The sequence below is a fragment of the Betta splendens genome, chromosome 1, assembly GCF_900634795.4.
Source record: "Betta splendens chromosome 1, fBetSpl5.4, whole genome shotgun sequence".
Taxonomy (NCBI): Eukaryota; Metazoa; Chordata; class Actinopteri; order Anabantiformes; family Osphronemidae; genus Betta; species Betta splendens.
Genome location: NC_040881.3, coordinates 2234502 through 2260711, shown reverse-complemented (window position 1 = coordinate 2260711; position 26210 = coordinate 2234502). Strand labels below are relative to the sequence as shown.

The window sequence follows — 26210 nt, the reverse complement described above, 5'->3', positions numbered from 1 at the left end:
TGGATTCTCGGCGCCCTCACCCCACCCGACCCAGGATGGACCCCACCGTGAGCCCAGTGCTGCTGGAGGTTTATTTTGGTAATGGGATTTTTTAAAGCACTTGCTCGTGAGGGATTGTTGAGATTGTCTCTTAATAAACCTCTAAGGTCTTGATCTTAAAGGTGAAGTGTCTTCAGGTGCTATACACATAAAATTGAATGTAATTACAAGACGCTGCGTGGCTCAGCAGGACGACAAAATAAACAGCGATTACCCAAGGCTGCTTGTGCACTTTATTATTGTCTCTGCCCCTTTCTGTCTGATGGAGCCAGGCCCCGATTCGTTCCAGATCCAGTCAGCGGGATTTTCTGGCCTCGGTCAGTTTTTCCCCTCTCTTGAGATTCGACACCAGAACCTCAGAGCTGATTCAACCTGAGCACTCAGTCCTGCATTGATTTAGACCTAATTGGACGACGTCTGAACCTCAATGTATAACCAGATCTGATCACAGAATGGGCTGCAGGTCCAGACACAGGGCAGCGCCACAGACAGGCCATGATATGCCATACGCACCCAGCAAGACACATAATGACACATAATGACTTTCTGCCATTTAGTCCCCGTCATGCTCAGACACTTTCAAAATGCCACCAAGTGTGTGCAGATAAATCACAAGGCACAGGCGCCGAGAATCAACACGTTTTAGCCCGGATTCAAGTTGTGTATAGAACAACACCTTATCTGAGAGAAGTGTGATTATTTATTTAGTCCCTTTTAGCTTCATGCAAAAATATATATTAGTCATTGAACTGAAACAAGGGAGGTGAAAGTAATGTGGAGATGATAGTGATGAACTGAATGGATTCACTGGTGTGTTTATTGCCTGACAGGTGCCATTATTACCATGAGCTGCTCCCTCTCATCCTCCGTCTCACTGGAAGCGCCGGCCCACAGTGTGACAGCTTTTGGCACCGGCTCCAAAATAAACAGAAAGCAGAGGATTCAGAGGAGATTCCGTAGCGGAGCATTGGCCTTCTGGTGCCGCAGAGCCGCATCCGAGCCCGAGCGGCGGCTGTCGGTCCTTCTTAGGTACGAGGGACCACGCGGGAGGGAAGTTACTTCAACGACACGACATGTTTATGTTCAACAGCGGCGCTTCCTGCTGCCGACGGGTCTCACCTTCCTCCCACAGCCGCGTTGAGAGGAGCGCGTGCTTTGAGTAGAATAATAATAATACTGATGAACTCCAAAACCCACGGCAGGAGCAACTGTGGTGAACTGGCGCCACCTACTGTCCAAACTACTGAAGCGGTGCCGGAGGCCTGAGCCTGTTTAACACGACGTCTCAGTCTGGTACCGGTTCGACAGTGCGTCACGGGCCTCCGTTAACTCCAACTCTGTTAAGAGGGTCGTGGACTGAGCCAGCACAATATTTAACATGCACTAAATTTGCCTTAATGAAAAGCTGGAATGGAATTAACCCATTGTTTGAATGCAGGGTGTATTAATCTGTCTTATTTATTAAATCCAGTATATTTACAGTATATCTAATATTTGCATATCATCGATCAAACCGATTTCAATGTGAAGAAGAGAACGGCGGACACAGCTTGACTTTGTTGAATGTCAAACTGTTAAATCATCATTCAGGTCTTTAAAACTGTGCCGACAACGCCACGATTCAACCTGTAATTATGCGGAAAAGCAAGTCTGGACAACCTCCGCGCTTCACTTCCTCCTACAGGAGGTCTCTCTGCGCGCCACGCGGACGGTCCGGCTCCGCGTTCTGGGCTCTGCGGACGCGCCACGCGCGCACCTGAAGCCGTCACAGCCGCATTTACACGTGGAAGCGAAGAAAAGGGAGGATGAGCGTGGAAACTTTCTAGACGGGATTTGGTTTGCGTTTCTAGCAGGCGGCGGCTGCACTGCGCATGCGCAGAGGGCGCATACCTGCGGAGACCCGTGAGCACCTAACCTGCCTTCGCTGGCTGTGACGCGTCCGGTCCCACCCGGTCCACTCCGAGTCTGGAAGTATAACAAGCGGTCCGAGCTGTGAAATGACGGCGACCGAGAGGACGTACCGAGCACTGCGGGACATCTTACAGAAGCCCGGGAACGACAGCTGCGCAGACTGCGGCGCACCTGGTAAGACGTCATGTACAGGTGGGCACGAGGCAGCAGGGGACGAGGTGAAAGGTCAAAGACCAAGCACCGTCCGCAGTCATGTAATCACATAGTAGCTTTAACGTCAGCCCGTGGCCGCAGGTTTCCAGCACTTCGTCTTTGTAGGTGAAGCCTTTTAAGCGGGTGCTTCAGAAGCAGAAGCTCAGAAATTCAACAGGTCGTGACAAGCACGAGTGCAGAGCTGCTCCCAACCTCACCCACTGGTCGGAGCCCAGCTGGTACTGGTAATAAAAGCCAATGGAGTGATATTTGTTAGTGATGTGTGTGATGGTGAGTTTAGGTCATGATCGCTGCATTCAGCGCAGGTTCCAAAGTCCCACAGTCCAGAATCCAGAATCCAGGCCCTGAGGCGCCGTGTCGCTGAGCAGCGCTTCCTTCACATCCCTGAAGTCGTTACTGAATCCTGGGCTTTACTTTCTGAAAATCTCATTCACATCTGGACACCTTTTGCCTGCAAGTCCTTGATGATTGCAGATTAATGGGAGTCGTCTCGTTTGTTCCGTGCATGTGCGGACTGGTCTGTTGATCCGTCCCTCCCTGACGTTATGAAACCTCGGTTTGAGCTCAGCCGAGCACATGGTTCTGTTCTGTTATCTGCTGAATGTTTATAGAAAGCCCTGTTGTGTGCCTGCGATGAGGTATGAGAGCAATGCAGCACACACACACACACACACACACACACACACACACACACACACACACACACACACACACACACACACACACACACACACACTTTGTTTAGTGTCGACCAATTCTGGAAGGAAAGATGTCTGTGGTCAAATCCAAGTAGAACAGGAAGTGTCTCCAGATTGTTAACAGCTGATTGCTGAGACCTGCCAGAGGTGGTTTTCTGTTCATGTTAGCTGCTGTTTAGATGAATTGTGTATCTCTGTGTTGGCTGTGTGACCCGGTGACCTGTGTGTGTGTGTGTGTGTGTGTGTGTGTGTGTGTGTGTGTGTGTGCGTGTGTGTGTGTGCGTGTCTGTGTGTGCGTGTGTGTGTGTGTGTCTGTGCGTGTGTGTGCTCGTGTGTGTGTGCGTGTGTGTGTGTGTGTGCAGACCCAGACTGGGGCTCGTGCTCGCTGGGCGTGTTCATCTGTCACGCCTGCTCCGGGATCCACCGCAACATTCCCGACATCAGCAAAGTCAAGTCTCTGCGACTCGGCCACTGGGAGGACGAGGAGATAAAGGTGAGGAGATAATGGCCGCCGCGGCCGCCGGCCTGCAGCTGCAGGGAAGGAGACCTCCGCTGGTCCCGGTTCAGTCAGTAACTGCACTTCATGAGTTCTGCTCGGGTTCAAATGCAGCCAGGTTTCTCGTGACGTCGTCACTCGCGTCCTGCAGCTCCAGGTTCCAGGACAAACGGGATTCATCCCATCCGCCTCGTCATTTACCCCCTCTCCTGTTTGTGTTCTCCCAGTTTATGACTCAGAAGGGAAACGAGCTGATCAAGACTAAGTATGAGGCTGCTGTTCCTGCGTATTACTACAAGCCCACACACAAAGACTGCAGGTGAGTCGGCGTCTTCCTGCTTCTGTCGGCATCAACCAGTCCTTCACATTTAAATCTTGCTTCTTTGAAGTGAGACCCTGACACTGATTCAAGCTTCAGGATCACGTGTCAATTCTACGTCTTGGAACCAGATCAACATTAACCAGAGGAACCTGATTAAGACAACGCTTCCTAATGTTGAGGCGTGTTTGTTGGAATTTCAGACCACGGGGGTAAAAAACTAGTGTCGTGTTCACGCTTCAATTGATTCTGTTGCTCAAGGCTTTTAAGAGGGTTCAGTAAAATAACAGCTGTGGAATGAACGACGAGGAGCTCGGCTGGAGTTGGTCTCAGTCCAGCGCAATGTACAGTGAAAAAATCATGTTTAGTCATTTCCTTTAAGGCTTCAGATCAGTCAGATTATGAGAAAAGGGTGTTTTGCATGGTCTCTGCTGCAGCGCCTTCTCCAGGGGAGGGACTGAGGCAGCTTCTACACAGGAATCTTAGGAATTGTATGAATCTGACTCGGAGCAGAGATTCCAACTAATAACACAGAAGTCGGGTTTTCCACCATGTTACTTGACTTGAAGGCGGAGCTTTACTGAATGAAAGGTCTCTATGGGATGTGAAGTATGTGCCTCAGTCCAGTTTTTCTGTCTAAACACACGTTTACAGTTGACACGAGGCAGTTCTGCCTCTGATCAGGTTCAGAGGAGTGTGACCCTGAAGCAGCGGCTCCTGGCGCTTCACGCCGACCCTTCAGGTGACTGCGTGTTGCTCTCTGTTTGTGGGCAGGGTTCTGAAGGAGCAGTGGATCAGGGCCAAGTACGAGAGGAAAGAGTTCACTGAGCCGGGGCTCCGGCTGCCGTACGAGGACGGTAAGTTTCAGAACTTCTGGACCGGACCCACTCCTGCCTGCGAGTGGCGGATGCAGCGTCGAGTCAGGCCTCGGCGTCTGAGGACGTGTGTGTTGTTGTGTTATTGTCGATCTGTCTGTGATGACGGTTGCTCAGCGTTCGACCTGTGACGTCTGACGCTCAGCGATGGATCACCTCCTGTTCCACGCGTCTCTTCAGCACTGAGGAATGATCTTTGCTGGTTTCCTGCAGGAACCAAAGACGGCATGTTGATGAAGAGGGGCCGCGACAACGGGCAGTTCCTGAGCCGGCGCTTCGTCCTCTCAGAGAGAGACGGGACCCTCAAGTATTTTGCCAAAATCGACGTAAGCAGCAGCTTCTGCACATGAACCGTTGAGCCACACGAGGAACCACGGCTTCGAGTTGTCACTAAACGCCTCGTTTCTCCAGGCGAAGGAGCCCAAAGCGGTGATCAAGGTGGACACCATCAACGCCACCTTCCAGCCAGAGAAGACGGGCAACGCCAACGGCCTGCAGCTCACCTTCCTCAAGGACTACAGCACCCGCAGCATCTTCGTCTACCACGAAAGCAGCAAGGTCTGTGAGCGCAGCGTTCAGGGCTGGGAAACGAAAAAACATGACTATTCACACATCCTCTGGCTGTTTTTAAAACAGATTGAAGTGTAAACCAGACATCTCTCTCTCTCTCTCTCGCTCTCGCTCTCGCTCTCGCTCTCGCTCTCTCGCTCTCTCGCTCTTTCTCTCATTAGGTGATTGTAGAATGGTTTAACTCAATCCGTGCGGTTCAGCTTCACTATTTGAAGGTGGCGTTTCCTGGGGCAACAGACGCTGAGGTGAACACACAAACACACACGCACACACACACACTGGTGTTGTGTTTGTTGTGTTAGTGACACAGTTTGTGTGTGTTTCATGTCTTCTTCTTTCAGCTGGTGCCTAAACTCACCCGCAACTTTTTGAAGGAAGGATTCATGGAGAAGACGGGTCCTAAGGCAAGCAGCTCCAACACAGACACACAATTAGAGCTGGCAGATTATCACTAAGACTTGATCCTGTTCAAAGACTAATATTTAATTTAGTAATTAATATAGTGGTTTTATGGATATGTATAAAACAACATCAATCAACAACAATCATACTTGTGAATCAGTAAACATGTTGACAGGCTTACGATAAAAAACCTCTGTGGTCCTGCTTGGACTGAACCAGCGGCCTGTGTAACTACCTGACAGCTGAGGGGTCGACCTGCCGCCTCGCACCTCGTGTGTGTGTGTGTGTGTGTGTGTGTGTGTGTGTGTGTGTGTGTGTGTGTGTGTGTGTGTGTGTGTGTGTGTGTGTGTGTGTGTGTGTGTGTGTGTGTGTGTGTGTGCGTGTCTGAATGGCTCAGGATCCAATTAATCCTCACATGTCCACCTGTCACAAACACACGTGTTTGATTAGAGAAACACTAGGACATTCATACATATGTAACTGGACCCTCGCCTTCCTCAGCTCAGTAGGTGCTGCGTTCAGGCGACTCCCCAAAGGGCGAGAGCCATGAAACCCTTCGAATCCAGCTTGTGGTTGTTGTGGAGTAAACATCCAGACGAGTTCATGGTATTTGGAAATGATGCATCGCTAATGGGGACGATGCTTTAATGTCACCTGTGAAGCCCTGTGGTGGATTTAATGCCAAACATAATGAGTTCCTCAAAACTCAGATGGATAATGATTTAAAAGTCATTTTTAATCAAAATGATTAACAACCTGCTCATTTTAACTTTGGACTATTTGTCAAACTTCACCTGGTTAATCTGCAGCTCTGGACCGTTCGGTTCCGTGTCTGTCTGCTTGTCGGCATCGTTTCAACACAGACCGACTCTGTTAGATGTAGATAAGGAGAACACTGCACACACACACACACATTACATTGACTCATTTATTGCATCACCTCCCACAGCCTCAGATAAAGTATCAGGAAGTTTGGACGTTCAAAGACTTCAAACTCCTCAGGTTCTGAATGAAACCCAGACCGGTGCCGCCTCTGTCGGCACAGTGCTGCTTTGTGTGTCTGTAGACTGACGACCTGCTTGTCTTTGCAGCAGAGAGAAGGCTTCAAGAAACGCTGGTTCACGCTGGACCACAGACGACTCATGTACTTCAAAGATCCCATGGTACAGTACGACAGCGAAACCCGGTCCTCACAGCTGCTGTCAGCGCTGTTCACTGACTTAGACAATATTAAAATGAGAGGCTGTTTGTGAAGCGGAGCCTCGACTCGGTTCGAGCAGCTTTCCTCCTGTTCTACATGCGTTATCGCTGGGCGTGGCCAGCGGTGCCAAGGCCTGGCTAACTCCACATCAGGGCAGATTAGCGCCGCTGACGCAAGAGTTGGGCAGAGAGCAGCAATGATTAACGGCGTAAGCGCCTGCGATGTCCAACTCCCCCCGAGTGTTGGACAAGAAAAGCTCAGAGATGAGAGGATGTGGAAAGACAATTCCCAGTCCGCACTTGAGCAGAAAGTCACTCAATCGCAGCTAATAGTTTTAGTCCATGCAAGTGTTACATCCACAGACGTTTTGCAGAACAAGCTGGTTCTGTGACGTCTGCATTTCACAATTTGAAGCCTTGAGTTGTGTTTTGGAGCAATATGATAGAGTTACAGAACGAAGACGGTCAGTAGCACTAATAGTTCATTCTGGAGGAGCAGTGGGCCAGGGTTCGGGTTCGGGCTAACTATAACCCAACAGGAGGCTCATAGTCACGCTAGTGATTCTAGGCCTGTGTGTTGAAGGACGCCTTTGCCAAAGGGGAGGTGTTCCTGGGGAACAGGTCCCACGGCTACAACGTTTCCGCCGGCCTCCCTCCTGTGACGCACTGCAGCAGCGCCTGGCAGCACGGCATCACCCTGGAGACGCCCGGACGCTCCTTCCTGTTCACCTGCGAGGTGGAGAGCGACCAGCAGGAGTGGCTCCAGCACTTCAACGACATCATGAACACGGAGATGTCCCCTCAGGACTACACAAGTGAGCAGGATCCCACGCTATCAACGAATGCTAATCATCTGTGGAATGAAGCTTATTGTTTTGACCACGTGTAACAGAGATGTTTGTTTCTAACGCTGGACTTTCCTGTTTTCAAGTGGAGGCCATGTTCAACCACAGGCATTGATGAACACAGGCCTGTGGCACCGTCAAGTCTTCAGTAACTGGACACCAGACACACATTTATTCTTGGCATATTGGAAACTGAGCCGCTCCTGACCTTCATCTCTGGACAGCGTCGTGTTAATATCAGTCATGACCTGTTTCCCCCTTTTTTTTGGTGGCTGCGTTGTTTCATACATTTAAACAACCATCTGTCAGTTAGTCTTTCACGCTCACGTGTGTGTGTGTGTGTGTGTGTGTGTGTGTGTGTGTGTGTGTGTGTGTGTGTGTGTGTGTGTGTGTGTGTGTGTGTGTGTGTGTGTGTGTGTGTGTGTGTGTGTGTGTGTGTGTGTGTATTTTATACGAAAAATGTAATTGTTCTTTTAAGTAATTTAAGTAAGTTTGACGCTGGAGGAGGATCAGGGGCATCAGTTCAAATGTCTCCACCTGATTCAACACATCAACAACAGCCTCCGTTCAGCAGAACCGTGCGGCCCGGTTGACTGGACACAGAACAGCTGATGTCATGGACCTGAGTCTGAACTCCGTAGACTGAGACTCCTCCACAGTCTAACAGCGCGTCCGTGTGGCAAACGGAGCATTTTCACTATTACTGGCAATGCAGTTATTTGTCCTTTAATGTTTGGTATCAAATAACATTTTAGTGATATTTTAGCGATATTTTAGCATGTTCCCATTAGATTGTTAAAGAGGCTGTTCACATTAGGTTTTGATTTGGTGCTATACAATATTTTTAAATGTGTCTATGATTGACCTGCTTACTTACTGACTGACGTCTTGCATGAACTTTTACTACAAAACAAAATAAATGCCTATATCTCTATTTCAAATGACTTGCTTTTGTGTACATGGTTTATTTCCCCTGCCTCCGCTGATGTAACGCTCCTTTGTTCCTGCCACGATCACACGTTTCTATAATTTAGCTTCATCACAGGGATCAATAAAGCATGACACAAACAAAGTCACCATTTTGCAGTAATAGGTGGTTCTCTGCATTTGTGTGATTTTTCAGGCTGGTGGGTGTTTAAAGTGACACCTCGGTGCTTGGAGGCCGTTGGTTCAGGCCAGAGACAAATTCCTCATAAATCTATAGGCCCGTGCAAGTTTTTCACCCCAGTGAGAAAGAGGTAGGACAGATGAGGGGAGGGGAAATACCACAGACCGCAGACCCTCCAGGCCTTTGTTCAGGGTGGGGGACAGATGCTCACTGACGATCCAGGGTAAAATACGGAGGCACAGAGGTTTGGAGCAGCTGCAGCGACGGTTGGATTGTTGGGACAGAAGACGGCATGGATTCAAGTCGAATGCGTCCCAGCTGCTCATCCAACCTGCGACGGTCAAGACAAGCGCAGAAGAAGGAAGCGTGTCCGGAGGAAGCACTGGAGGAGTCGTGGTTGAGGCCGCGTTTGGCCTGAGAGGCAGAGCCCAGGGCGAAGCCTCGCCTTCACACAGGTCGACCTGCAGCCGCGCCTCTGAGCTGCAGCCGGACTCCACCATGAACTGCAGCGCCAACGCCACGCCCGCCCCCCCGCTGGGACTGGGGCTCAGCCCGCGGCCCGCGGACGGCGGCGGCGGCGGCGGCGTGTGGGCGACCGCGCTGCTCGGCGCCACGCTGGCCGTCATGTGCGCCGCCGGCATGGCGGGCAACACGTACACGCTGGTGGTGACGCGCTCGGCCGCGCTGCGCCGCACCGGCTCCATGTACGTGTACATAGTCAACCTGGCCCTGGCCGACCTGCTCTACCTCTCCACCATCCCCTTCGTGGTCTGCACCTACTTTGCCCACGACTGGCTGTTCGGGGAGGCCGGCTGCCGCATCCTGCTGAGCCTGGACCTGCTCACCATGCACGCCAGCGTCTTCATCCTGGTGGCCATGAGCCTGGAGCGCTACCGGGCGGTGGCGCGGCCCTTCGGCGCCCACAGGTCCTCCTTCCGCAGCCAGCGGCTCACCGCGGGCGTCGTGTGGGCTTTGGCCTTTGTGCTGACGCTGCCCATGATGGTGATGATCCAGCTCAGGGAGCGCAGGCCCACGGCGGCCGGGTTGGTCAGGAGCATCTGCTTCCCCACATGGACCCCCGAGGCCTTTAAGGCCTACATCGCCATCGTGTTCTTGTCCAGTGTCCTGGTGCCCGGGCTGATCATCGTGGGGCTGTACGCGGGCCTGGCCCGGCGGTTCTGGGCGGCCCAGTCGAGCCTGGGAGGCAGCAGTGGCTCGGCCCGACGGCGCGGACTCAAGCAGAGGGTGGTGTCCATGGTGTTCAGCATCGTGGTGGCCTACTGGGCGTGTTTCCTGCCGTTCTGGGGCTGGCAGCTGGCCAAACTCTTCTCTCCAGAAGCCCTCAAAGGTCTGTCTGCAGCCGCCCATAACTACGTGAACTTCTTCGTCACGTGTCTGACCTACGGGAACAGCTGCATCAATCCGTTCCTTTACACGCTGCTGACCCGAAACTACAAAGACTACTTGGCCCAGAAGGGCCAGACTGTGGGCTCGAGCAGGACTGACCCTGGATCAGCTGCGAGCACACGGCCAGACGAGCTCTAAGGACCATACGATCTGACTTCTGCACAGACCTGAAAACACACGTTTTACAGGTGAAATCTGACTGTGAGACGGATAGTTTGGGATCACATATTCTTTATTGTGAATGCACATGTTTACTTTTGTCTGTTTTTGTACCGTTGACCCACACATGTGGTTCATCTACCTCCAGGGAATGTAGCTGCATCGGGCCACATTCCTCACACTCAGGCCTCAGCTCTTTGAACCCTCCTGTTAATTGCCTCTGCAGAAATGAGCTTCATCACACATGATGTATAATCCCGTCCAGTCACTCACAACCTCTACCTTTACTCTGCAGTAGATATCATGATTGTATTCTCATTTGTAGCCCCCTTTTTTAATTCAAGGATTAATTGCCAACATCTTAAAACATTATATCAATGGCACCTAAAGCAACACTTCTAGATATGTTGTGTTATTTTTGCATAAATATGAAGTTAATATGTTTAAGATTTGTTTGCTGATATTTGAGGATTGTCCTGTATGTGTGTGTCAGAGAGTGAGTGATGTCCATTAGCAAACCTGATCTAATGGCACAGGAACGTTTAATGTGCTGTTACGCCCTCTGCAGGCTAATGTGTCTTATTACAACAGAAGCTCGACACCTAAATTTATTTTTTATTGTTATTTTTCCATATTGTCAGCAAATAAAAATATGGGCTCAGTAAAGTAAAACACACTATTTCTGCAATAATCTGCAAAAAGGGTGAAGGTCAAGGGTCAAAAACAGGTTGATCTCTATTTAATCTTGATGCCGACAATTCTTGCATCTCCGCTGACGTCAAAGAACTTGTACTTGACGTCTCCCAGACGATTGGGGAAGTTCATCATGGAGCCATCGGGAAGCTTGATGTAAAACTGCTCGAGGTTGAAGTTGATGTAAAACTGTAACACGGAGAGAGATAAAAAGAGGCAAGGTGTTGTTTTTAGCGCATTCCAGGTAAGATAACGATTGGCTTCTGCTTCTATTCCACTGTGACTTTTATGAGCCTATAAACCTGTTGGTTGAAATAACTGTATTGTAGCATAAAAAGGCACTAATAACCTCATTCTAGTGAAAGACATAGTCTTCAAATGTCTTCAAATGTAAGTGATCTGTGTGTGAGCCGTTATCACTCTGAAGTCGCTCTGGCGCCAGTCTGGAAACTGGTACATTATCCAATCCTTATCTTATCTTAGCTGCTAAATGAACCCACCAGCTCTGAGATGGGAACTCTTCTGTTCTACTCTGTGTTTGAACATTTTATTGCTGTGTATTATGAAGATTGTCCTATGTGTGTATAGGTGTAAAGGTATAGCTTCACTTTAAAGTTGATCATAAACAGTAAATTATATGTTTATCAGACTCACTCATCACTAAAGGTCATTGGACTTTCAAGCCTTTTTCTGTTTGACATTTATGTTATAAAACTCTGTATTTTGCATCTGTGTTTTATTTCGTCAGTAGATTCGTTCTAGTTCTGTTCACCAACGGACAGACCTTGCATTCCTCCCCAGGGGAGAAGGGCAGCAGTCCATCGACCTGCTCGGAGCCCCAGTTTCCCCCAGACAGCGAGTTGCAGATTATGGAGCCAGAATCAAAGCGAGGGTTGAAGTGCAGCGCGATGTTCTCAGAGTCATGACCGATGTTGATGGCAAAGCTGCAACAGATGCCGAAACAGAGGTCACAGAGAAAGCAGGAACAGTGAACGGTTTCCTCTTTGCGTCGGTATCTGAAAGCTTAATCTGCGTCACTGCTTCACTTGACAGTTGGTTCTCATGAGTTCTTACCTGTTACAGCCGTGATTGGGCCTGACTCGGATCTTGAACTCATGCCCCTCCTTGAATGTCATGTCTTTAACAAGCTGCAAATGGAAATAACAAAGAATGGAGACTGATCTGGATGGATGCACAGATAAACCACATCTGTCCAAATAAAATGCATTCGTAGAGATTCTTTGAAGACTTTTCCATTTTAATCCTGATATCAAAAAAACGGTACTAAGAAGTAGGCGGGTGTCTTCATATCGACCAGTTTCTTCAGGGATAGTTAAGTATTGACTCTTGGCTGAATCTGTGCATTGGGTCTCATTTTCACCCTTACACTAAAAGCAGAGCACCTTCACATGAAACAGACCTGTACACTAATTTACTACAAAAACAAATCTAATTTATTGTGTGTGTAATAGACTCTGAAGATACATTAGATGTTCTTATCTCAGCTGTTGATGATCAACCAGGGTGGAACTGTGGAACCGTGGTTGTAAAAGTACTGCGACAGGAAGGTGTTTTATTTGTTCGTTGGCCTCTGCACGTTACATATGAGCAGTAAAACCATAAAAGACCTACACAGGGACCTGCCATGATGGATTTATCAGGACCACACCCAAACGTAACTCAACCTGTGACACACATGAGATAAACTTTAAACATGGGATCAGCTCTGAGTAGGAGCATGTTATAGTTGGGTTCTGCTTCTAGCACATTCTCTGCAAAACTGTAAACTGCACCTCACAAATGCTGATGATGCGGCCGAGCCTTTGCAATTCTAACTGTGAATCCTAGTTCATCTGTAATGACTTTTACAAAACCCTATGCATCAGAGCCAATGAGTCCTTACTACTACCCAAAGTTAAATATGCAATGTGCAAATGTGTCTTTGAATATTTTAACAGCAAGAAATACAGTATTCACATATTTGATACAGTATTTATCATGATGATTTGCTAAATATAATGTACTGTATTAAAGTTGAGAGCACACAGACTAAGCATACACTGACTTTAGTGTTTTAAATAGCATAAGAATTGTACAACCATGGTACTAAGACAATGAAGAAATGCTATAGGTCAAGCTGATTACACCACTTACCATCTTGGCTGCTGCAGTGGGTTCTACGTCGAGTGAGGAAGATCCTTCGGCAGGTGACTGGTTTTTATAACAGCGGTGATGCTGGGGGCAGGAAGCAGCCAACAGGAACTAGCTGTGAAAAAGACTATGACCACTTGCCCTTCCATGAAGTCAGCGTAACTCTTTATACTGTGTGACGTTGGCTCAACCTTCCTGCCTTTAGAATAACATTCACAGACTGTAATTACAAAAAAGGGACCACGCACCTTCTGTGACTGTGTGTAGAGAAATTTTGTATTGTGTCGTTAAAGTGTGCTTTGGTCATTGTGACCTTTGGCCTTTGTTCATTAGCAAGTATTTGATTGATATTTATTTCAAGTTCAATTTCACCTTTGACCACCACTAAGCAAATCCAATAAAAACGTTTTTTTTAATAAAACAAGGTGCATTATAGGTTTTACAGACTCTCCATGTTGTGAAAATTATCACATTCACTGAGACAATATCAACAAGACAGCAACAACAAGCTGTGAAGAGTGTCTGCGTTTACATTAACCTAAAAACATCATGCATTTATAAAAACTTATTTATTTACAACCCTTTGTGAGACAGATTAGATTTATGAAAGGCCCATCAAAACTGGCTAAGGCTTTATAAAATCATGCCGTTGCTATACTTTTCCGCTTTTTGAATGTTTTTAATAACAGTGGGTTCACCAGTTATTGGGATTTAACTGAATTAGCATAAACCCTGTGATCGTGCGATAACGCTCCGGAACAGTAGGTGGCGGTGCAGAGCTCTGTCGCTGCGTTGAGCTGCAACAATAAATAAAGACGAAGAAGAATCTGACACGAATAAACAATTAAGTTAGCTTGTAGGGTAGCGACCTATGGTAAATGTTATTCCTTCATTTTATGTCGTATTTTGTTGAGAAATTGCTTGTTTTAAAACCGTTTTCATGATTTTAACCACGTGACATGTAGATGTCATGTCATGGCTCTGTGAAGTTATAAAAACTACCACTTTTATTGGTGTTTAATATTCGGCAAGTTCGGTGTTGGTTAGCATTAGCTCGCCGGCTGTGAAAATCAACCCAACTTTCTGTAGCTGCTAAAGTTTAGCTAGTGCCACCAAAAAAAGGAGAGAAGTTTTATTAATATTTTTTATTTATTTTTCTGCTGCATTTTGCGCCTTTCTTCGCCCTCCAGAAATGGCGTCGTTATCGGCGACAGAACCAGCAGTTTGTCCGGGTGCAATAGCAGCAGCAGAGTCCATCGTGCCTGCGTGTATGTTTGCACCGGACCGAGGCTGTGTCGAGGATCCGTGCGGCGAAGAGGGCTTCGACGACGGCGAGGACACCAACGGTGACTCCGCGGATCATCTAGACTTGAGCAACAAGGTAGGCCGCTCTGGAAATGACAATGAAAAGTGTTTTGCAGTCGAGCCGACGTTTCTTCTGAGTAGATCTGTGCGCCGTAGTAACTTTACTGGATGACGCGTGGACGCAAAGCTGTGCAGAACGGCAGACAGTGACACGTATGTTGCACTGCCGGTCTAACTGCATCCAGCTGCCACTAACCCACCGAACGGTATACAGAGATGAGATAAGGCTGAAGTCAGTAAAAGCTATTGTTACCTGTATATTCATGAGAAGTTTGTACATTGGATCATATGACAAAACATTGCTGAAAGTATTTTCAATAAAAGCTTTGATTTGTGATTGTTTGTGGTGACTTAAAGACGCTCTTTTCTCCGTCAGCTGGTTCTAGTCAGTCCGACAGGGGAACAGTATGATTCCCTACTGCGACATTTACGGGAGCGGATAGACGAAGGCTGCGGAGAGACCATCTATGTGGTTGGAATGGGCTCAGGTAAGTCAGCTGATTCCCCAAACTTGAACGTAAAGGTTTCCCCGAACATTCACATTGTCCAGCACAGAGCAGTTCATTTAAAAACAATCTGCATCTGTACTCTATAAAAAAGGCTTTTATTTGAGATATTTGAGTGTTAAATGTCGTGTTGAACTGACTCAGCCGTGACTTAAAGAAAGGTGGAGGTGTGCAGGATGACACGACTGTAAAGGCTAATGTGTCCGCAGTTTGTTTTCGATTCTGGTTTCTATGGACCGTTTGACCTTGTGATTGCTGTCAAGTCCAGCCTTGTCCGTCTTTGCTTGTTTAGGCTTGTGAAACGTCTACCCAGCACTACTTGGCTGAGCTTTCTTTGGACAGGGAATGGATTATTTCTTGCATATAATCATTTGTTGTGTGTATAGTGAACCTTTCCAATAGATGGCACCAAAGACTTTCTGTTTTCTAGCTGCCGATTGGTTTTGTCAAAATGAACTGAAAGTTCCAATTGAGGGAGGAAAAATCTACAAAAGCGCTGTGGAGACCTGCTGAGTTCACTTTCAGTGACTTGATTCAGTCAGCTCCTTTTTCTGCTACTCAGTTTTCTTGCTCTGCACACATTTTGCAGCTTTTTTGTCGACCACCAGAGATTTTTGCCACCACCCGTGTGATGCACGTGGTGGCATGTGAGGGTGTCACTAACTACCAGCCCATGTCAGTGCTGACAGCTGTCTAACTGGTTAGACCAACAGTGGGCTGACTTACACATTTGGCTGGTTGTTATTTTTGCTCTGTCTAGATTTTCTAGTTATTTAGTTGGTAGAGTGATATACTTATGTGGCTAATTGTTCTATATTTGACAGAAGCACATGTGCATTATTTAACCAACATGTGCCTTTGTTGGTTTTGTTAAAAAATATGTCTTTGTATAGTATTTTCTAACGTGATTCTATGAGCCTCATTTGAGTTAGATTTGAGGATCAACAGTACTGTTCATTTTTTTACAGTCTGGATACAGTATAGTAAAATACCTCTACCAAAAACCTGCATGTTTACTCTTTCTAAATGAGTTCTGCAAACTCTGACTTCACTATATAATTGGTTCTCCTGGTTCCCACCCTGTTATGTCATCTTACTATCATCGTTAAGAAGAGGCTTTGAATAAACCATTGCATGCCAGACATGCAAGTGAAGAATGTGTTAATTGTACTGTAAGACACTCAAAAGCAGACATTCACATATGCGAATAGTCAATCAGGGATTGGTGTCTCTTATTTGTTCTTCCTCTGCTTCTGCTCTCATGTAGATGGAGGTGATTATGGCCTGGATGAGAAGGACATGGAGGCATCTGTGGCCACGGTGCGCTCGCTTTGTGAGCAGATCGAAGCCGACCTAATCCTGCTGAGAGAGAGGACGGACACAGGTGGACAGATTCGGGACTACCTGATTCGTCGCTGTGTGGGCGAACAGGATTTCCTGGAAGTCAGGTACAAATAAAAAAATTGTGCTCCCCCTCAGTTGAATGAGCTAGTCTATGGTGCTTTTGCTTCAAATCCAGTGATTCACTACTGGAAGGGGACATGAAAAGCCAGCTATCGATGCCAGTTCAGGAGTCCATTTGTCGTTTCTGTCAGCGTCAATACACTTAGGCCTTTGTATATTTTTATATCATGCAAATCTTTTCCATTTTTTAAAATCGGAAATTGCTAAATTATTAATGTTATAACTTTATCTCTGCTATTATTCAAAGTCACGTTGATCGTGCTTACGTGCACAATCAGCACATACAAATTTAAATTTTATTACGCTATATTGCTTTCGCAAGCTACGCATTCATAACATACTGTATGTAGAAATAGGTCTATATGTCTGGTATAAATCAAAATCAGCATAAATGCATGATGGATAAGAAGGAACTGAATAATTTTCTACAGCCCAGCGTGTCAGCAGCACATTATTTATTACAGAATGGCTGTGTTGGAATTGGGTTATTCGCTGAATTTTATTTGACTTTTCTTTCTTGGAAAAGAGAAAACCAGCCAATAACAATAGACAGGGTTAATTAAAACAGTTACAGACAAGAAAGATGTTGATCTACTTCCTTGCAGCACTGTGTGTAGTTTCACACTTTGTCTCTCCTTCATCGCACCTACAGGGTGGCAGTAGTAGGAAATGTGGACGCAGGAAAGAGCACCCTGCTGGGGGTTTTAACCCACGGTGAGCTGGACAATGGCAGAGGCTTTGCTCGCCAGAAGCTCTTCAGGCACAAACATGAAATGGAGAGCGGCAGGACCAGCAGTGTAGGGAATGACATCCTCGGCTTTGATCAGGAGGGCCAGGTAAGATTTCACCAGTCCACGAGGATGTGATGCAACCTCTGCAGCTGTAGACTGAGTGAGGCTCTAATGAGCTCTGATAGGAAGGAAGTCGGTTTTAAAATGCAGACCTCAGATTATTAAGGATGTGTTTAATGATTATGGCTGCATTGATTCAACCACGTGAGACAAAAAAATGAGTTACTTCTGTTCTCTCATGCTTCTTTCTGATCTTTCATGATTAAGTTTTGCTTTATTGTCTACTGCTGTTCCTTTTAGGTGGTGAACAAGCCAGACAGCCACGGCGGAGGCCTAGACTGGACCAAGATCTGCGAAAAGTCCTCAAAGGTCATCACCTTTATTGACCTGGCAGGACACGAGAAGTACCTGAAGACCACGGTGTTCGGCATGACCGGACACCTTCCTGATTTCTGCATGCTTATGGTGAGACGTTCACGTCCTGCAGCTTAGATGCTTAGTAAAGTGCACCATCATCTGCCTCTCCCGACCATCTGTACCTTTTCCCCTCAGGTTGGCAGCAATGCTGGCATTGTTGGCATGACCAAAGAGCATCTAGGTCTGGCGCTGGCCTTAAATGTGCCTGTGTTTGTAGTGGTCACAAAGATAGACATGTGTCCAGCCAACGTCCTGCAAGGTAAGGACACATGACACTGCTTATGTAATCGTAAGCTTTAAGTGTTAGATTCCAGTATTACCAACCAGTCTCGTATTGTTCTTATAATGTTGAACCCAGAGTGAAGTGTGTTATTGAGCTGTATCTCACGTGTGAAATTAAGGAATAATTAACAGAGCAAATGGGAGCAGTTTAGAAAACATTGATTAAAACATGATCAAAGTGGGATATTAACAAAGACCTGGCCTTTCCTCTGGTAGTTTATGGTTTAGTCTGTTTAGTTTAGTGTGTTCTCTGATATAGTGATAGTTCTAGTCGAGGGTGACTCATGCAGCTCTTTTGTGTGTTTGCCTGTAGAGACGCTTAAATTATTACAGAGGTTATTAAAGTCACCAGGCTGCCGGAAAATCCCAGTGTTGGTTCAGAACAAGGACGACGTGGTCGTCACAGCCTCCAACTTCTGCTCAGAGAGGTAAAAGCAGAGGAATAAACAGTTTCACATTTTGAATGGCCCTGATTTTAACACAAGGCAGCGGCTCTGCTTTCATTCCGCTGCTGCTCTCTGCTGTGAGTAGTAGAGAGGGAGAAATCAGCCTTTTCCAGCCAAATCGAATTTCTGTGTATGTGATGGTAAATGGAAAATGAGCGTTCTATACAAAGATAACTATGACCTTGTTACTTAGACGCATGTAAATCACTGATCGACGTTTGACAGAGTGATGCCTCCTAACTTAATCTGTATCTTTATAAACACAGTGCCTTTTCTGTTTTTCTACAGGATGTGTCCAATTTTCCAGATCTCAAATGTGACTGGTGAGAACATGGATCTGTTGAAGATGTTCCTCAACCTCCTTTCCTCTAGAACAACCTTTAGCAACGATGAACCTGCAGAGTTCCAGATTGATGACACATACTCAGTACCGGTGTGTAATAGAACATTCAGTTTCAGTTATTCTAATGAATACATTTAAGTAAACCCCTGAATTGAATCAATGCATTGTTGATGAGGCTGACGAGGACCTGGCTTCACCGTTCACTGTTTTGTTTTGTTTTTTGTAACTCCAGAAATGTCTTAACGCGATGGTCCTCTTAGCGTTTTTGTGACTCTGGTTCCCCTGCTGTCCTCTCTGCAGGGCGTGGGCACAGTAGTTTCAGGAACCACGTTACGTGGAATGATACGACTCAACGACACGCTGCTCTTGGGCCCGGACCCGCTCGGCACCTTCATCCCCATTGCGGTTAAGTCCATCCACCGGAAGAGAATGCCTGTCAGAGAAGTGCGCGGTGGCCAGACGGCATCGTTTGCCCTCAAAAAGGTTTGTGTGAAGTTAAAAAAAAAAAAACTATAGAGAGAAAGAGCTGCTGTACTGTGGCCTTAACCAAGGGTTATTGGAGTTCGTCCTGTAAGGCGGGAGCTCTGACAGTTAGGCTGTATAATGCAATGTAATGTTTTCCATTACAAAGGCACAAAGTAAGTTTTCCCAGGAGATCTAAAGGGTTATTATTCAGAAACTTTGGGTTGTAATGTGCATAAGAATTAGCTTCCTAACTTTATAATCAGTTTCTAATGTGTGCAAATCCGTACATAGGAGGAAGCTTGGGTTCTGTCTTTAATGCTTTCTCCGTTCTCTCCATTCCTCAGATTAAACGATCCTCCATAAGGAAAGGAATGGTGATGGTCTCGCCAAAGCTGATGCCACAGGCCATCTGGGAGTTTGAGGCTGAGATTCTGGTCTTACACCACCCAACTACGATATCGCCGAGATACCAGGCCATGGGTTAGTGAGATCTGGTCCTTAGGATTTCATTTGTCAGCTGCACTGTTCTGCCTCGACTCAATGCATCGTTCTTTGTCACACCAGTCCACTGTGGCAGCATCAGGCAGACTGCCACCATCCTGACAATGAATAAAGACTGTCTAAGGACCGGGGACAAGGCCACGGTCCACTTCCGATTCATCAAGACCCCAGAGTACTTGCACTGTGACCAGAAGCTGGTGTTTAGGGAAGGACGCACGAAAGCTGTGGGCACCATCACCAAGGTACTGGAGCCGAAGTCCAAGTCAGAATCCATGTGATGGTTTATTCATATGACCCTGGGGTTTAGTCATCGCCAAGTCATAAATAACAGTTTGAACTAATACAGTGTGTGTGTTTCTGATTCCAGCTTCTCCAATCAGTGAACACCCAGGCAGCCAAGACGCAGCAGTCCAAAACACAGGCCCATAAGAAAACTAGCAAAGACGGGCCAGCAGCCAACGAGGAGGCCGGACGGCCGCCCAGCCCCAGCGCAGCGCAGCTACCAGTGAGTCAGTGCAAGCGGTCGTTCAGAATGGTTACAGAAAGTAAAACCTCTGTGGAACAAGAACAATAAAAATAATTCACAGTAGATATAAACCCGTTTTGCGTCTGCTGCAGTTTGAAAGGTTGATGCAAGAAAAGCCCCAAACAGAAAATGCTTGATGCTCGTCTTTCTCTTTGCTCTGACTCTTTTTTTTTTTTTTAAATGTTTTCTTTCACTCTTTCCTCTCTCTGTGCTAATTCCTGTTAAATTGAACGTCCTGTATGGTTTTACCCTCCTACCTCATGGCTGTTTTTCCCTCTCCTCACTCGTCGCCTTTGTCTGCTCTTCATGCTCAGCTTCAACTTTAACTCTGTACTTCTCTGCTGCTCTCTCTCCCTGCCTTCGCATGCTGCGTTAGACAGTGGCAGACGAGGAGGCTCTGTGTAAAGATGTCAACACTGAAAACAAGGTAAAGACTTAGACAGAGGGAGTCACAGTGGGGCTCCAAAGCTTGGATGTGGTCTGAACCCGTGAGCATGCGTTCTGCTTTGTTTTCCTCTGGAAGCTGCTTGTTAAAGTGTTTTAGTGCTGACTGCCAAGCAGCGCCCCTTTTTAGCAATTAAGCACTTAATTGCTAAAGCAGCCACACAGTGTGTTTTGATTTAAAAACGATGTCTGTGTAGTCACTTACAAGGAAAAAATGTATTTTAGTCCATATTGCTGAAATAACGTCAAGGCAAAGTCTAATCTAATTAATGTAGTTGTTAGTGGAATTTAATAGTGAAAACGTAAAGTACAGCTCTTTAGGATTAAAGCCCTGCAGTGACTCAGAAGTTTCCTAAAATTTTATTTTTCATATGAAAACAACTGGAAGGGAACGTGTCTTTTTTCCGGTATTTCCTTAGAATCCATTGTCTGCACCGTTTCCTTTCAGCGTTTCTAATCTTTGTTCCCACCATCCTCTGCCTTCTGTCGCTGACCTCGTCTGCAGCTCAAGGCCGGGAGCGGAGGACGCAGGAGAGGCGGTCAGAGACACCGAGGGAAAGGCCTGAGCCCTGCGGCCGTCACCGCTGCGGTGTCTGCGGGAGCAGCGGGCTCGAGCTAAAGCACTGCCTCATCTCTTCACGTCTGTCGTCACGGGGAGAAAAAGTGACTGCGTGACACTGGTTGTGTACAAACTGACGGACAAACGCACAATTCAGCACAAAATGAAGTGGCAAGTTTCAATCATGGGTGTGAACATTTTACATAGTTTGGCTTTTATTGCTGTTAAGTTTATTTACTAGGCTCAATTCCAAAAGATGTTTCTTTTTTTTAAAGCGAAGGCTTTGGTGGAGTTGGGTCATGTTTGTTTGTTTGTTTGTAGTTCTTCAGAACTTGATGGGTTTTTTCAGCCAGCGAAGGCATCGGTTGCTTTTTCTTCCTCTGACGGTCCCCATAGTCACAGTCATTCTCATGCTGTAACATCCCGTGTTCCTCCACTTAACTGAATGGATGCAACTAGTTAAAATGGCACCAGGGCCACAGTTTACCTACTTTTCACGTCTGTTTTTAAAGAAAGCAGATTATAGTAACAAGTTCAGAAAGTTTCTTTGAACAAAGCACCTTGTGTGGTATTGAACTGAGAGGCGTCTGGTATCAGCCTGATCCATTATACTAATGGATCAGTTTACTCTTCCAGACGAAGACGAAGCGCAAGATCCAGTTTAGAAAGAGAGAGACGGTGCTTTGTGATGAATCTGATGTGGTCGTTTTATAGCTTTTGTATTTCATCTTTTCTAAGAGTTAAAATTTCTACCCGATTAAATTCGTGCAGTCCAGAGAGAAGACGTTTGAGTTGTCCCTCTCTTTTTCATAAGGCTGCATAATGTTAAAATTGTACAACTCCCTGAAATGATGTCACCTGGAGCCGATCAGGTTCCAGCGCAGCTGTTTTCTTGCAGTGTCAAATATTACTCATGTAATGATTTAATGGCTCAAATACAAAAACGTTTCACACATTAAATGCCAAAAGTCGAGGTCGACTACTCACACCTGCTGTCCTGAACCTGGCGTTTACACACCAGCTACTATCAAATATGGATGAAGTTTTAGTAAAAGGTCCAACCAGCAGAAGAATCAACTTACACCTCAGCTCAGTGAACATGTGGCTACAACCAGTGCTAAACCAGTGGGATTGTCAGCTTCTTATTTGTTCAGATGGGAGAGCGTTTCTGGTTTTCAGCTCGAAGGTGCTGACTTGCTTGTTACCCACAGGTCTGACTGTCTGAGTGGGAGTCACTTCAGTTACACCTTGTTGAGTGTTCATGTTCATCCTCACACTGAGCTCATCCCTCCTTTGCTCCAATTTGACCTTCGGTGCATAGGTGTATTTTTGTGTGTTTGTACAGAATGTGTGCAGCAGAGCTCAGGGTAGAAAAGATGCCATTTAAATTAAGTGGTGCCAGTTTGTGTTGTAAATCCTTTTAAATAAAGGTGTTCAAGAAAAATGAGGCGCTTCCTTGTTTTACATGTCAATTATTTCTGTCAACAAAAGAACCAGGTGAAAGGAGGCATTTGGTGAATTTTCCAGATTACGCTACTACTAGTACTACATATAAACATACTCAAATGCAATAACATACAATCACAACATTTAAAGGCTGATAAAATAGAGATCAAAGCCACTCACAAACTGATTCTTTAATTCATTCGCTGGCTCTTTGTGATGATGGACTAGTTTAATTATACAACAGGAAGAGAGCGACCTATTTAATGGTTAAGTATCCATTAGGCTTATTATCAGTGAAGTATTCATTTTAAAGCCAAAAAGTCTCTTCCATTTCCGAGGGCTGCGCCGATGCCCTCAGCAGAGCCAGCTTCCTGTTGGACGTTGCTGCTCCAGCAAGTGGCCAAAGGGGCCAGAGAGTTGCAACCTGCTGTTCAGCAGCTCCTCGTATAGGCTGCTCTGTCCCAACCCCACGCATTAATAATAATCAGTAGCTATTAGTTACTCTCCCTACTGCTGTAGGTGCTGATCCTGGACCCCTCTGCAGCTGTCAGGCCCCAGAGCCTCACCCTTCACTGGCCCCTAGCAAGTCAGCAGGGCAGGAAACGGCTCCATCACAAGCTTCTCCAGACTCACAAAGTTAAAGAGGTGCTGGAGGAGCCGCACAGCTGATCAGCATGTTGTTTAATTTATGATAGAGTGGCCTCTGCTATTGTTGGTGAAATGTAATAAATCACGTTTGGCCCCAGTCTTTCTGCAAAAAATGCAGATTTATTACCTACACACAGCATTTCTGCATGTCTGAGGTGATTTGTGCTTATTAGTCTTTTCCTCCGAATGGAAGCACATTGGTTGGCAGGTGAATAATCACCAGCAGGAAGTAGAAATTGCTTTATACACACACACAGCATTTATGGCTGTAGAATACATTGCACAGCGGGCGGCTTCTGATGCAAAGGGCTTTCAATCAAATTTGTTCAATAGTTCAGAAAAAGCCAGCCTCCAGTCATAATTATTTTCAAACACCTCAGGCCTTAATGCGGTCGTCTGTCGAACGGCTGCAGCGTTTCCCTGTGAACCCCAGAGCGGTGTTCACACAGACGCATTAAAATGAAAATGGGAAAGGGCGTTGATGCGGAGCTTGTGATCAGTGAGTGCTTCAGAGCCTGTTGGGCCTCCTCCATGAGTCCATGGGTCCATGTGTCATGGAAACGGCTTCTCAGCTTCATAAGAACCCGCCTTTGCTCCGTCCCGTCCTGCGTTTTCTGGACGTCTTTTTAAATCTCATCCCTCCAGTAGAAGCCCAGTTCTTGGCTGCGTCCCGCTTTGATTTGCGTCTCTTCATCATCGCCGCGTCTGCGGGACTGAATGGGGCCAGATCTCTGTCAGGATACGCAGTCATTCGTTGTGTTAGTTAATGTTTCTTCAGTGGAGCTCCTCCAAGGGCAACGCGTGCATCCACGTCTCTGCAGACTGAGACGGAGCAGTCAGCAGCTCCACCGGCGTCTGCTTTACATTTCATTTCATAGTGTGAATGCTCCCATTCAGAGCCGCCAACAAGATGTGCTGCGCAGGAACAACCCCAGAGCCTTTGTAAGACATTAGCAGCAGCTGATAGCAAAGCCATTCAGCCAGTTATAATATGCTGATATAGCGAGCGAGTCCCAGAGTGTCTCGCAGAGGAGACGTATGCAAACAGCACCATGAACCGATAAGTCTGTGTAATTATATCTAATACAATGACAGACATCCTGGATCCGATCGTGTCTATCTGTATTGTGTGCATATATAATTCGGTACATCTCCATGCTTTGAATGCTTTGGTGATGGAGTCTGAACTCTCTCTCTCACAGACACACACACACACACACACACACACACACACACACACACACACACACACACACACACACACACACCTTTAGGTTCGCAGTTGTGCTGTTAACCTGTCCACTGCCACCTGCACCATCTTTAACCTTTAACTCTCCAACAACTTCTCTCACCTCATGTTTTAGTTCTGCCAGGTGGATTTCTGCACAGTTTCATAGTTTGTTTATATCTGACTGCAACACAGTCTGACTGCCTCTGGAGAGAAGGAAAGTTCACACCATTATTCATGAGAACTCCAATTAGTTGGTGGACATCAGAGCCTGCAGAGAGCGGCTGTGGATGCGCAGCGTTTGCTCCCCAGCGGACGTGATGGTAAAGATAATTATTTACCCAAAAAGTTGTTTGTCTCGATTTATCAGCATCATTTCACTGTGTGTGTGCGTGTGTGTGTGTGTGTGTGCGCGCGCATGTGTGTGTGTATGTGTGTGTGTGTGCGTGCGTGCGTGCGTGCGTGTGTGTGCGAGCGTAAGTGCATGTGTGTGTGTATGTGTGTGTGTGTGTGTGTGTGTGTGTGTGTGTGCGTGCGTGCGTGCGTGCGTGTGCGTGCGTAAGTGCATGTGTGTGTGTATGTGTGTGTGTGTGTGTGTGTGCGTGTGTGTGTGTGTGTGTGTGTGTGCGTGTGCGCGCCACTCATTATTCAGAAATGATCTGGGTTTAGTTTTATTTTTGAGCAGGTGATCGTCCAGATACAGTAACATACAGTGTGTGTAGCACTAATTTTACCAACAATGAAGCAAAGGCAGAAACCAGGTGAGCGCTTCGCATGCGGAGGAAGAAGAAGCGACGCTCGCTGTTGGTTCCAGGGGTTGTGCTAATTTCGTGGGGAACGAAGGACAGTAAACGCATCTCGGAGCACGACCTCGAGAGCTTCTCATTTCTGTCTTAAAGCGAGTGTGTTCTGGAAAAGACAGACGTCTCTTTGAATCCAGGCCTCGTGTGTTTGTATCAGTTTTAAACCAAGTCCTCATCCTTTGGTTTTGGAGCGCCGCTCGCTAAAAGGTCCAAATTGCTTTGCACTCCATTAACGGACCGAACCCGTCAGAGACGAGAAGCAATTCTTTGTATGTACAAACGGCTTTGTGATAGTCGCTCATTAGTTAATTGGCTCTTTAGTGTTTTTAAGTCTGCAGTCACATTTTGAATTTGCACATTAATGACAAGCACTCGGCCAATAAAACCACATACACATTTAGGATGAAGTAACTTTGACGGTTCTGTTCATCACTGTCAAATAAAACGTGCGCTTTCATTTAGGCTCCAAAAAATGGAGCTGGTTTCACCACAACTCGTTCATTGTTCTGACCTCATCAGCACCGAACCCAAAGTGACTCCGCGGGTCAGCGCTGGCCTCCCAGCGTGTGCATTCAGCCAGAGGTGCTGGTTCCCAGCAGAGATGGTGAATCACTCACTGACCACTGGTTTTTCCAGTGGGTCCTGACCATTAACAGCATCTACCGAGCGTCATTTCACAATCTGCCACATCAGAGCAACAGGAGAAGGGGAGCGAGCTGCTGGATCGCACGGGGAGACGGACGACAGGGAGGGAGGAGAACAGGCCGGCAACGAGCAGGAGGAGAGTAGTGATCCGAAACGTGGGCGGCGACAAACGGAGAAAGACTTCTGGATAAAAGCTGTATTTCACACTACGGCTGCAGATATGAGGTCAGCTGCGTGTAGAAAAC

General features: G+C 46.7%; 4 protein-coding genes across 8 annotated transcripts; 3 read left to right on the top strand and 1 right to left on the bottom strand.

Annotated features, from left to right (window-relative positions):
* The first annotated feature begins 1684 nt into the window (after window positions 1-1684).
* Window positions 1685-8512, top strand: zgc:92360 (uncharacterized protein LOC436988 homolog). Of its 2 annotated transcripts, none has more exons than XM_029160397.3 (11): window positions 1685-2124; window positions 3224-3354; window positions 3585-3676; window positions 4451-4533; window positions 4765-4877; window positions 4963-5109; window positions 5283-5366; window positions 5463-5525; window positions 6615-6686; window positions 7307-7538; window positions 7655-8512. In XM_029160397.3, exons 1-11 carry the CDS (start codon window positions 2037-2039, stop codon window positions 7681-7683), a joined length of 1134 nt encoding a protein of 377 aa, XP_029016230.1. In that variant the 5' UTR covers window positions 1685-2036; the 3' UTR covers window positions 7684-8512. The 2 variants fall into 2 exon arrangements, with proteins under 2 accessions (XP_029016230.1, XP_040927637.1); XM_041071703.2 differs by lacking the exon at window positions 1685-2124 and adding an exon at window positions 2135-2387.
* Window positions 8513-9174: 662 nt separating this feature from the next.
* uts2r4 (urotensin-2 receptor 4) lies at window positions 9175-10694 on the top strand. The gene has a single exon (XM_029160443.2). It carries the CDS (start codon window positions 9175-9177, stop codon window positions 10219-10221), a length of 1047 nt encoding a protein of 348 aa, XP_029016276.1. The 3' UTR covers window positions 10222-10694.
* A 150-nt stretch (window positions 10695-10844) lies between these two features.
* On the bottom strand, window positions 10845-13174 carry lgals2b (lectin, galactoside-binding, soluble, 2b). 2 transcript variants are annotated; one of them, XM_029160604.3, is made up of 4 exons: window positions 13090-13174; window positions 12010-12083; window positions 11720-11879; window positions 10845-11124 (listed from the first exon to the last, which is right to left on the bottom strand). In XM_029160604.3, exons 1-4 carry the CDS (start codon window positions 13090-13092, stop codon window positions 10978-10980), a joined length of 384 nt encoding a protein of 127 aa, XP_029016437.1. In that variant the 5' UTR covers window positions 13093-13174; the 3' UTR covers window positions 10845-10977. The 2 variants fall into 2 exon arrangements, with proteins under 2 accessions (XP_029016437.1, XP_055363137.1); XM_055507162.1 differs by lacking the exon at window positions 13090-13174 and adding an exon at window positions 12568-12597.
* A 665-nt stretch (window positions 13175-13839) lies between these two features.
* LOC114861204 (GTP-binding protein 1-like) lies at window positions 13840-22639 on the top strand. Of its 3 annotated transcripts, XM_029160214.3 has the most exons (15): window positions 13840-13960; window positions 14277-14467; window positions 14828-14939; window positions 16225-16405; window positions 17074-17257; window positions 17513-17677; window positions 17765-17888; window positions 18225-18339; window positions 18646-18790; window positions 19001-19183; window positions 19510-19645; window positions 19730-19908; window positions 20034-20171; window positions 20569-20619; window positions 21142-22639. In XM_029160214.3, the coding sequence occupies exons 2-15, from the start codon at window positions 14279-14281 to the stop codon at window positions 21253-21255; spliced, it is 2016 nt and encodes a 671-aa protein (XP_029016047.1). In that variant the 5' UTR covers window positions 13840-13960; window positions 14277-14278; the 3' UTR covers window positions 21256-22639. The 3 variants fall into 3 exon arrangements, with proteins under 3 accessions (XP_029016047.1, XP_029016048.1, XP_055363136.1); XM_029160215.3 differs by lacking the exon at window positions 13840-13960 and having other exon boundaries at window positions 14000-14467; XM_055507161.1 differs by lacking the exons at window positions 13840-13960; window positions 20569-20619 and having other exon boundaries at window positions 14003-14467.
* The last annotated feature ends 3571 nt before the right edge of the window (window positions 22640-26210 follow it).